The following is a 12318-nucleotide window of genomic DNA, read 5'->3' as shown; positions in this document are numbered from 1 at the left end:
GATACTTCATCATGTAATAAATGATAAATAGTGCTGACCGAAGATACCCCCATTGACCATAACACTCTGCGTTCTCTGTCTGATTTATAAAGACCATCTAATAACGTAGTCTTCTTCTGTATGTAATCTTGAATTTGGAAGAATCGAAAGAGATCACCATTAGGTAATCCAAATTTCTGATGCAGCTGTTCAAAAGACATCAGGACCCCTTCTTTAAACAGATCCCCTAAACAGGAGATGCCCCTGGATCTCCAGAGTTTGAAAGTGGCATCTGTAAGCCCCAGCTGAAACCCCCATGTTCCCACTATCGGAGTATAGCGGGATGTTTATGTGAGTTGCCCTCATTTTGCTACATTATATTCCAAGCTTTAATTATGTTTAGTATTATAGGGTTTTTACAGTGATCCGTAATGATTTTCCTCTTGTCTGAAAACAAGAGGTTAATAAATGGGCATTTTACTTGAGAAGCCTCGATGTCCAGCCAGCTTGATTGTCGGTCAGACAAGACCCAATCGGCTATGTAGCTTAATAGGGAACTTAACTGATATTTCCTAAAATCTGGAAAATCCAGTCCACCCCTTTCCTGTGGAAGCTGTAGCTTCTTCAGCTTAATGAGGGGCCGTCTATGATTCCAGATGAAGGAACCCAGCCAGCCATACAATCTGCGTAGTGCCAACCTCGGCAGCATCACCGGAAGCATTCTCACAGGGTATAGGTGACATGCCACAACATTCATTTTAATTAGTGCTATTCTGCCTAACCAGGAAGTTGGAAGGTCTCCCCATCGCTGGAGGTCCTGCCTTATCCTTTCCAGTAAATGCATAAAGTTAGCCTTGTATAACTGGCCAAATACTGGGGTGACAAAAATGCCTAAATATAAGAAACTCTCCAGGGACCACCGAAAGGGAAAGTGTGATCCATCCACTAAGTGGGGTATCATAGCAAGGCCACCCATTGGCATAGCCTCCGATTTTGAAAAATTAATTTTATAGCCTGAGATTGCACTAAATGTATTAATAACTTGGATTAAGCGAGGCACGAACATCAGGGGATTACTGAGAAATAGAAGAACATCATCTGCATAAAGGGTAATTTTATGTTTACCTGTACCAATCCTCGGGGCCGTTATATTAGGGTCAGCCTATATAGCTTCTGCTAGTAGCTCAATTATTTGCGTAAATAGCAATAGAGGACATCCCTAACGGCAGCCCCTATCCACACTGAAGCTATCCAAGCCTAATCCATTGGTAATCACAACTGCTTTGGGATCAATATACAGTGTTGAGACCCATTTGGTAAACACCTTTCCAACGCCAAACCTTTCCAATGTGTAAAACAGATATGACCATTCAACCCTATCGAATGCCTTTTCCGCATTTGATGAGACTGCTACTCCTGGTATCTTTCCCTGATGGCAGGCTTGAATCACATGCAAAACCCTTCTAACAATATTGGATGATCTACAGCCCTTAATAAACCCCGTCTGATCCTCCTTTATGATGTGTGGCAATACCCTTTCTAGCCTCAATGCTAACGTTTTAGAAAGGATTTTAAAATCTACATTTAGCAAGGATATTGATCTGTATGAAGCGCAATCTTCTGGGTCCTTTCCTTTTTTGAGAATGACAGATATTTGCCTCTTTCAGTGAAGGCGGGAGACAGCCCTGACTGTATGAGTAGTTATACATGTCCATAAGTGGACCAGCCAATATTCCTGTCAATTCTTTATAGAATTCAGCTTGAAAGCCATCTGGGCCAGGTGCCTTACCGCTCTGAAGTTGCCTGATTGCGTCAAGTATTTCTTGGCTTGTTAAGGGAACATTCAGCACCGATACCTGTTCTGGAGTTAGGTCCGGAAAGGTCAGGTTTTAAAAAAATGACTGCATCCTCCTAGCTCTATCTTCGCAATCCTGCGATTTATATAATTCAAAATAAAATTTTCTAATGATTGTGTTAATCCTTTTATGATCATGAGTCAGAATACCCGTACTTTCCTTGATAGACATAATAGTTTGAGGGGCCTTTTCTTCTTTGCAAGAAATGCTAAAATCTACCTGGTTTATCGCCAAATTCATATAACCATGGTTTTGCAAATAATATTTCCCTCTTAGCCGTCTGGGTAAGCGTGGTGGTTAGAGCTGTTCTAAGGGCCATAATCCTTTGTAATTTGATAATAGAAGGTCTATCAGCGTATGCTGTTTCAGCCGCTTTTAAGCGAGCTTCGAGCAGATGCTGTTGTTCTCCCTTTAATTTTTTCTGGGTCACTGAGCATGAAATGATCAAACCTCACGCGTAAGCTTTGATGGTCTCCCACATCATTGATTGGTTGCTAGCCGTACCTGAATTAATTTCTAAAAAGGTTTTAAATTCTTGAGAGAAGTACTTTACAAATTTACTATCTTTCATGTTCTCATTGTTCCTCGCCTTGATTTCCATATATACAGCAGCGTGATCAGAAATTGTTATATTACCTATTTTACAGGATGATATGGAATTTTAAAAAATCAAGGGGGCACAAAACATATCAATTCTGGTATGACATTTATGTGAATTGGAGTAAAAAGAAAAATCTCTGCCCTGTGGGTGAAGGCATCTCCACATATCTACTAGTCCTAATTCTTTGTTCAAATCCACCAATTGTCTGACTCTGGGGGATATTCCTGTAGTGCTCTTGGGAATCCTATCTATTTCCAGATCCATAATACAATTAAAATCTCCCCCTATAATTGTATGACGAGCACCGAGAGCCATCAACTTTGAGAAGGCTTCCGTTATAAATTTAAAAGTATGTGCTGGGGGACAATACAGATTTAAGATCCCATATTCCTCTCCATTTATAAGGTGTTTAATCAGAATATATCGTCCAGATTAATCTTTTATCGGATTTAGGATTTTGAAAGGGAGATTCTTCCGAATAAGGATAACAACTCCCCTACTTTTTGAGCTGAAGGAAGAAAAGAAGGCCTGATCAAATCCACCCTGTCGTAATTTCAAGTGCTCTTTATCCAATAAGTGTGTCTCCTGTAGGAGAACTATATCAACCCTTTCTTTCTTGAGGTTTGATAATATTTTCTTCCTTTTGATTGGTGAATTACCCCTGCGTGACATTCCAGGTGCACCATTTAATCGACTGATTAACCATAATCACTGGGCAAGTCCGAGACCCCACGGGAGAAAAAACCCTATCCATAACATCCCGAGCATAGAGCATATAAAATTCCCAAAAATAAAGGCTCTTTAATACAATCAGATCAATATAATAAAAACTATTTCTAAATTTTAAAAAACGTATTTAAACGGAGATTTTCCCCCCTTGTTCCCAGGGGTATCACTTCCTTTCCAAAAGCCCATCATATTCTCTCCCAACCAATGCCCCATCCTTGACCCAGGCACCCCACGATAGAATAAAGAAAATTCAAATGTACTACAGAGCTAGAGTTAACAGTGAGCACCCTACCCCTCCCCCCCACCCACACCATCACCTGGATATATTTGATAATGTTAATACCATGTATGAACATATATAATTATAAAATTACAGTCTCCACAAGTAATAATTAAATATAGTAATACAAAGTAACAGGGGAAAACAATCCCGCTCCTAAAGACAGAGATAAAATAGGATAAGGTAACCACCTCCCCCCATCTACATTAATTAGACCCCCCGGCCTATATATATAAAAAAAGAGAGGGGGGGAGAAAATCGCTAAGTAGAGAACAAATAAATAAACCCTCTCCCTACCCCCTGGAGATAATATTAAACAGTAAGTTAATGAAAGGGATTAATAATTAAAAAAGGGGGTGTAAACTGGGGTGGAGGGAGGGCAAAACAACACCAATTAACTCTTACAATTTATCTAAGAGAGCCCAAAAATTCCTTGGCCTTCTCCGGCGATCCAAAGTTGTACACGGACCCTTCATGGTTAAAGCGTAGCGTTGCTGAGTAGCGCAAGGAGTACTGAATATTTAAGTCCCTTAAATGCTTCTACGCTTCGTCAAACGCATTCCTCTTTCAGACCAGACCTGGGGAAAAGTCGTGAAATAACTTAATCTTGGATCCTTTATAAATCATGGCTTGGGGATCTTTCCCAAGATTTCTGGAAGCTTCTAAGAGTATCTGCCCTTCCTTGTAGCTCTGCAGCCGGAATAGGACCGGGTGGGGCGCTGGTTTGAGCCAGGCCCGCGCATTGCAACCCGGTAGGCCCATTCCACCCTTACCAGGCCTGATCCAGCCTCTAGATTTAACAGCTGTGGAAGCCACTGCTCGAGGAACGCTGTAAGCTGGCCTTCCTCTTCCCATTCAGGAAGGCCCAGCAAACGAATATTTTTTCAACGACCTCAAGAATCGAGGTTGTCGACGTGATTCTCTAAGGTCCGGACTCGCTGTTCGAGAGTCCGGACCCGATCCACAGCCGATTCTGCTATAGTGTCGGAGGTCGCAGCTCTTAGCTCCGCCCCTCTGACCCGGCGCTCGATTTTCTTGATGTCTCGGTCGTGCTTTTGTAGCGCGGTCGAGAGTGAATTCCATCTGCTCTGGGACTCTTCGATGAAGGCGTCAATCTTCGCGCCAAGTTTGGAAATTATTTCCACTAGACTCGCCACTGTAGGTAAGTCCCCCGGAGTGGCTGCGGATGCGTCTGCTGCAGCTGGAGAGGGTGGGGGAGGGGCTCCTGCCTGCTGAGAACTGCGGGCTCCCTTCCCTTTAGTCATTTTTACAGGAGATTAGATTGTTTAAATTCAGTACTGAGCAACTAATTACATTAAGTAAAAACTATTTTAAATGATTTGGTAAGTGTGGTGGAGACGGGTGGCCCACTTTGCCCAAGTCTTGAGAGGAGCACTATAGACTCAGACTTGCTGGGTCGCCGCCATCTTGAATCTCCTTATTCCAATATTTTTACTAAGAAAACACCAATATCACTAAGATGAAATAATTTTCACTAGTCTTCTGTTCTTTTTGGGTATGACAGGGACCTTACCTCTTGTTACTTACTATAATTCCTTTAGAATCTACAAACGTGTGACCTACACCATGCAACCTTAAAGAATGTACATGAACAGTCTCATTCCCATGTTGTACAATTTTTATTCTTCCATGAACCTGCCCTAGGTCCTCATAATAAGTTATCTATCTTGGACTGAAACTGGTTTCCAAAGATGTTACATTTCATCTTAAGACTCACAGGATTCTTTGAGGTTTCAGCTTTTCAGCCTGCAATGTAATATGGTCAAAAGTTCCAAAAACGTAGCTCCCTACCCAAGATGGGACTAATCACTTATTACTGATAGAACTTTAGGATTCCTACCAAAAATGAACTGGTTTGGACTATATCCTCCAATTGTTGTCAACAACTTCTTGGCTTGGACAGCTCACTCTACTGCAAGTGATAAAATTTTGGCAGATCAGCTAAACTGTAAATTATGAACATTTTGTCCATTCCTGCATGGTTCCTTTGCACACTCCCTTACTAAAAAGATGTTCCTCTGGCATGTGTATAAATGCCATGTTTATATCAGCATAAACGCCTTTAAATACACCATTAGCAAATGACAGCTTTCTGTCCTCGGCATGCTGCAAAGCTCCAGTGAATTACAGCACAAACTGGAGGAACAACATCTCATCTTCAGACTAGTCACTTTACAATCTTCTGGGCTCAATATTGAATTCAACACCTTTAAACATGAACCCATTCCCACTCCTTCCCTTTCTTGTAGCTTGACTTGTTACATTGTCTGTTACCATGTCCTCTCTCCCCTCCCCCTAATCCAGTGGGACTGTGTATTCTTTCCTGCCTGGCAGTTAGACACACCATTGTTCTGCCATTTTCATACTCCGATCACTTAATCTGTACCACCGCCCCCACTGCATAAAGGCTGCCCCCTCACACTTCACTTTAGCTGTGATGAAGAGTCATCTAGACTCGAAACATTAGTTTGCTCTCTCTGCATGGATGCTATGTGACCCTCTGTGATTTCCAGCATGTTTTGTTTTGTGTTCTTTGTAGTCGATTATCAAAATCAGTGGAGAAGAGGTTAAACTTATCAGCCCCAGTAACAGGACACTGATGGCCTGGTTAAAATACGTGTGTACCATATAATAGGAGATATGACTGTAACAGCCCAATAACAAAGAAAAATTAACATTGAAAGCAGAAGAAGTTTTTGCAGGAAATGCAGACGTGACTAGATGAATGCAAACTGCTTGCGAACTTCCCTTCAAATAGATCCAAGAAACTGATTTGTGGTCTCCACATCCCATGTACTGGGTTTGGATTCCAAAACTAGCCCAGCTTACCTGCTGCCCTCTAACAGGTCCAGCAATTGCTGATGCTCATTGCTCAGGCTGATGCTGCCTTTGTCATCACCTTCCAAATAGAGCAAACAATAACAGCAACCATTATAAGCAGATGACGGTTACTGAAGATAACCAAGTGAGAATATCAGAAGGAAGTGAGCCAAAATCTGGAAACTCTTCTGGCAATCCAAACAGCAAAAAGCACACAGAAAACATGATCCAAATGTTTACAGCTGAATGCAATTTTACATAGAGTTTGAGTGGCTCCAAGTGACCAATCCCACCAGGTTTTACTAGCTTGTCCAGCACCAGACAGATTGCATGACCTTTTGGTTAATATGGGGAGAAAGTGAGGACTGCAGATGCTGGAGATCAGAGCTGAAAATGTGTTGTTGGAAAAGCGCAGCAGGTCAGGCAGCATACAAGGAACAGGATTCCTGAAGAAGGGCTTATGCCCGAAACGTCGATTCTCTTGTTCCTTGGATGCTGCCTGACCTTCTGCGCTTTTCCAGCAACACATTTTCATCTTTTGGTTAATATGGTTAAATGCATCAGAGAGCTCCAATTTTCTGTATTCATGAGGCCTCTGTCTCTTTGAGGTGAGAGAGAGAGAGATGGAGAGAGAGGCAGTGGTGCAGTTGTAATTGTAAATAATAGATAATGCACTGGGAACACTGCTAAAGTACTTTAGCTCAAATTTAACCACTCTTTCACTTGGTTTAACCTGATGTGGTGCTTTGCTAAAATTGATACAAGCAACATTTATCTCCAGAAGTATGCTTCTTCATTCATTTCTCATGCATTGCAATAATGAGTAGATATTAAACAATACTAACCAACCCTAATTTAATCCAAAAACTGCAGAACACAAAAGTAATCATTGTGGAAGTCAATGGAAAATTTATTGTTATCCCATTTGTTTACTTGTAGCGGATGAAAATGGAATCAAGCAGTGAGAGACTGCAATAAGCTCTGTGAACCAAGTTAGAAATCAATCAGATCAATGAAGTATTACAAACAATACTCATTATGCTGTCAACTCATGATCTCCTTCTATACTGTATAATTGAATCAATTGAACAGATATTTTTATTCTTAATACGTAATTCTGGGCTATTTTAAAAATAGAAATAGCATCGTGTCTGGGCTGTTCAAAACAAAATGACAGCAAGCTGATCTCCAATATGTCTGAACGTTAACCTATGCTTTGTTCTCTAAATCCAGAAATCCAATCTTACACTGAGCAGTACTTGTGTATGTCTAGCACTATTCAGGATACACCACAACAGTTATGCACTCTTTTATATTGGTAACAGATTTAATTGCAGGAAGATTTTTTTCATCTTACCATATTCTCCAAGTTAGCATCATGTATATATCCCCGCAGAAGCAGAATATCTGACTCCAGTGAATGCCTTATCTTGTTATCCACAGTCAGTATAAAAGTGTTTGGTCCACTTCCGCGCTTCTGTAGTTTGTGGCTGTCACCATACATCTTTGAGATTCCAACTGATGGTGTGACTCGGGAATTCTCAATACTAAGAAAGTGAAAAAGAGGACCAAAACATGTTTCAATATACTCTTCTTTGCAACAGCTCTGAAACATTAATGATACTTATCTTGAACAATTTAAAACAATAAGTCACAAATGAAAGTTGCTTTATATCATGTGTTTTACAAACTCTCAAATAGCTTAAGAACATAAGAAATAGGAGCAAGAGTAGGTCATCTGGCCCCTAGAGTCTGCTCCACCATTCAATAAGGTCATGGCTGATCATTTTGTAGACTCAGCTCCACTTATGCATCCACTCACCATAATCCTTAGTTCCTTTACTGTTCAAAAATCAATCTTTGCTTTAAAAAACATTCCATGAGGTAGCCATGGGGCCATTGTGCAGGGAATTCTACAGATTCACAACCCTTTGCAAAAAGAAGTTCCTTTTCAACTCAGTCCTAAATCTACTCCCCCTTATTTTGAGGATATGCCCCCAGTTCGAGTTTCACCCACCAGTAGAAACAACTTCCCTGCTTCTATCTTATCTAGCTTCACAGTCAACAAAGTCAGTTTGAGATGTTGTCACAGGTATAATGTGGGAAAACATAGCAGGCAACTTGTGCAAAGTATGGTCTCACAATACAAAGGAGGTAATAACAACCTGGTTTTGTTTTTGTCATATTCATTAAGAAATAAATGTTGGATAATACAATGGAGGACTCATTTCTTCTTCACTATAAATTTACACATCACACCAACACAAAGCAGCAGACAACTCAGTTTAAGATGATTTAAATGTGTCAGATGACATTATATAGTCTAGTCCTCGGGTTACTAAGAGTACTACTCATAGAATCATGAAAGGTATCCAGCACGGAAACAGTACCTTCGGTCCAACTCATCTATGCCAACCAAACATCACAGCCCAATCCAGTCAAGTTTGCCAGCACTTGGCCCATATCCCTCAAAACCCTTCCTATTCATATATCCATCCAGATGCCTTTTAAATGTTGTAATTGTACCAGTCTCCACCGCTTCCTCTGGTAGCTCCTTCCATACACACACCACCCTCTGCATGAAAATGTTGCCCCTTAGGTCACTTCTATATCTTTCCCCTCTCATCCTAAACCTATGCCCTCTAGTTCTGGACTTTCCCATACCAGGAAAAAGACATTGTCTATTTATCCCATCCATGCCCCTCTTGATTTTATAAACCTCGATAAGGTAACTTCTCAGCCTCCAGTGCTCCAGGGAAAACAGCCCCAGCCTATTCAGCTTCAAATCCTCCAACCCTGGCAACATCCATATAAATCTTTTCTGAACCCTTTCAACTTCCACAACATCCTTCCAATAGGAAGGAGACCAGAATTGCATACAATATCCCAAAAGTGGCCTAACCAATGTCCTGTACATCCACAGCATGACCTCCCAACTCCTATACTCAATGCTCTGACCAATAAAGGAAAGTATACCAAATGCCTTCTTCACTATCCTATCTACCTGCGACGCTACTTTCAAGGAACTATGATGCTGCATTCCGAGGTCTCTTTGTTCAGCAACACTCCCCAGGACCTTACCATTAAGTGTATAAATCCTGCTCTGATTTGCCTTTCCAAATTGCATGGCATCACATTTATCTAAATTAAACTCCACCTGCACTCCTAACCATTGGCCCATCTGATCACGTTATCATTGTACTCTGAGGTAACTTTCTTCGCTTTCACTCCACCTCCAATCTTGGTGCCAATGGCAAACTTACTAATTAAAATTCCTACGATCACATCCAAATCATTTATATAAATGATGAAAAGCAGTGGACCCAGCACCAACCATTGTTGCACACCACTGGTCACAGGCCTCCAGTCAGAAAAACACCCCTCTACCACCACCCTCTGTCTTCTACCTTTGAGCCAGTTCTGTATCCAAGTGGCTAGTTCTCCTTGTATTCCATGAGATCTAACCTTGCCAACCAGTCTCCCATGGGGAACCTTGTCGAAGGCCTTACCAAAATCCATATACATCATGTCTACTGTTCTGCTGTCATCAATCCTTTTTGTTACTTCTTGCTAAGTCAAGGTTGATATCTACAAAGCTTTGCATAAATACAGCACGTTATAATCGAGAAATGATCATTTTTGTTTCATCCATTTATGTATTTAATATCATTTTTGGTGCTGAGAAGTATTTTTATTATTCATTCTCAAGATGTAGGCATCACTGGATAGGCCAGCATTTATTGCTATCCCCAAATGATTTGGAGGAGATGATGGTGAGCTGACTTCTGAAACCAATGCAGTTAATTTTATGTAGGTACAATCACAGTGCTGTTAGGGAGCGATTTTCCATGATTTTGACGTAGCAACACTGAAGGTTCTGAAGGGTATAGCTCCACATCAGGATGGTCAGTGACCTGCAGTGTGGTGGTGTTCCCATGTGGTAAAAGTCATGGGTTTGCAACGTACTTTTGAAGAAGTCTTGGTGAGTTGTTGCACTGCATCTTGTAGATAATACCGTAGTGTGCAACACTGGTACAGAGAGTGAACCTTGAAGGTGTCAAATGGGGTGCCCATCAAGTATACTACTTTATTTTGAATGGTATAAGCTTTTTAGAGCTGTTGGAGCTGTCTGAAAATATTCATTCATCACGCTCCTAACTTGTGCCTTCACAATAGTGGATAGGGATGAGGGATCAGGAAGTGAATTTTTTGCAGTCGAATTGACCTGCTCATTTGTTTATATGGCTCATCACAGTATTTCTATGGCTGGTCCAGTTCAGCTTCTATTCAATGCCAACCGCAGGATGTTGGTGGCTGGGTATTCAGTGAAGTTATTGCCATTTAATGTCATGGGGAAATTGTAGATTCTTTCTTGTTAAGGTCATTGCCTGGCACTTGTGTGATGCGAATGATAATTGCCATTTATCAGACCAAGGCTGAATGCTGTCCAGGTCTTGTTGCATTTAGACACAGAATATGAAGTATGTGATGTCATGAAGAATGTTGAACCTGGACATTGTACAGCCATCTGCAATTATCCCCACTTCTGACCTTGTGATGCGGGGACATTCATTGGTGAAGTAAATGCTTGAACCGAGAACACTACTTGGGGAACTGCTGTGGTGATGTCCTGAGACTCATATGAATCACCTTCAACAACAACAACCACTTTCCTTTATGCTAATTATGATTCCAAAGAGCAGAGAGTTTTCCCTCGATTATTATTGATTCTGGTTTTGTGAGGGCTCTTTTGTGCGACGCTTAGTGAAATGCTACCTAAGTAATTAGCCCTCACTTCCTCACTTGAATTCAACTCATTTGTCCATTTTTGGACTGAAGCTGAATTGGGAGATGGCACATGGCAGAGTGACACTAGGCACACAGACATACAAGATGGTCACTGAACCATATGTTGGCCACTTGACACACAAGATGGCCACCAGACCACAATATGGAGAAAGACAGCAAAGCAAACACAGACACAGCCTTGGGCACCAGAATACCATCACGATGCACTCACAACCTAGATGACTAGTTTAAGGCGGGTGAGGCGGAGAATACACATGAGTAGCATATACTGTCTGCAAAAGCGTCTGGGTCCAGCCAACACCTTTGATAGAAAGGCTAACAGTTTGATACGAACCCAATACAAAGTGCTAATAGCCAGGGCTGCAATAATCGTCCTTCTCAGGAAGAGCAATTAGCACCCATTACTACAGCAATGGACTTCTGTGCAGACATTGAAACTGACAACAACCACGCTGAAATTTACAAAGGCTGCATTGGAACTGACAATGACTGCACCGAAACTATCAACAATTCTGCAATGTTTACAATAAACAAACTATGACCTATTATATTACAAAATGCATAAAAGTATCTTGAGATGTGCTCTGGGTTGAGAGAGGACACGCAGCTGACCACTGTGCTGTTGGTGTCTTTCTCTCTCCGCAGCTCCAGTATTTCCTTGTACAATGAATTCGGTTGTTGAACCCCGACTCTGAGTCCGAGGCTGGTGATTTTCCCCATAACAATTGGTGCTGCGAGCAGAGCTCTTATTACTGGTGCCCTTGTCAAAGGCCACAATCGGGGAGCAGGGGTGAGAACCAATTTGCACCTGCAAACGGGAAGAGTCAGACTGGGCCAAGGACACAGTTTAAAAGGTATACTGATTGTAATGTCCAACTCGCTACACTACTGAGTTAAAAAATTTAGGTGCATGTCTGTGGAGAATAAGTGGTAACTGTATTAACTGTTGTAAGAATTTGCTGCTTGTGCTGAAACAGCCAGAGGACAAGGTACTGCCTGTCTCAAAGACCCTGCCCTAAATCGATTGTTCAGAGAGGTAGCCTCCGCACGTGGGCATTGGGATTTGAAGTGAGAATTGAGGCGACAAGGGCACTAGAATTGTGGGCGGCACGGTGGCACAGTGGTTAGCACTGCTGCTTCACAGCGCCAGAGACCCGGGTTCAATTCCCGACTCAGGCGACTGACTGTGTGGAGTTTGCATATTCTCCCCGTGTCTGCGTGGG

The 12318-nt window shown here is 41.7% G+C and overlaps 1 protein-coding gene across 4 annotated transcripts in view; it reads right to left on the bottom strand.

Annotated features, from left to right (window-relative positions):
* The window catches only part of arhgef28a (Rho guanine nucleotide exchange factor 28a), a 468925-nt gene that overhangs the window by 331174 nt on the left and 125433 nt on the right, over positions 1–12318 (bottom strand). For all 4 annotated transcript variants that reach the window (XM_043707577.2, XM_088000126.1, XM_088000117.1 and 1 more), the window contains exon 6: positions 7644–7833. In XM_043707577.2, the coding sequence (XP_043563512.2) occupies positions 7644–7833 (190 nt within the window). The remainder of the gene's footprint in view (positions 1–7643; positions 7834–12318) is intronic.

Source organism: Chiloscyllium plagiosum, unplaced genomic scaffold (assembly GCF_037043375.1).
Source record: "Chiloscyllium plagiosum isolate Xiang-an unplaced genomic scaffold, Cpla_swu_hap1 HiC_scaffold_2, whole genome shotgun sequence".
NCBI lineage: Eukaryota > Metazoa > Chordata > Chondrichthyes > Orectolobiformes > Hemiscylliidae > Chiloscyllium > Chiloscyllium plagiosum.
Note: the sequence above shows the minus strand (reverse complement) of the source record. Positions and strands in the feature narration are given on the sequence as shown.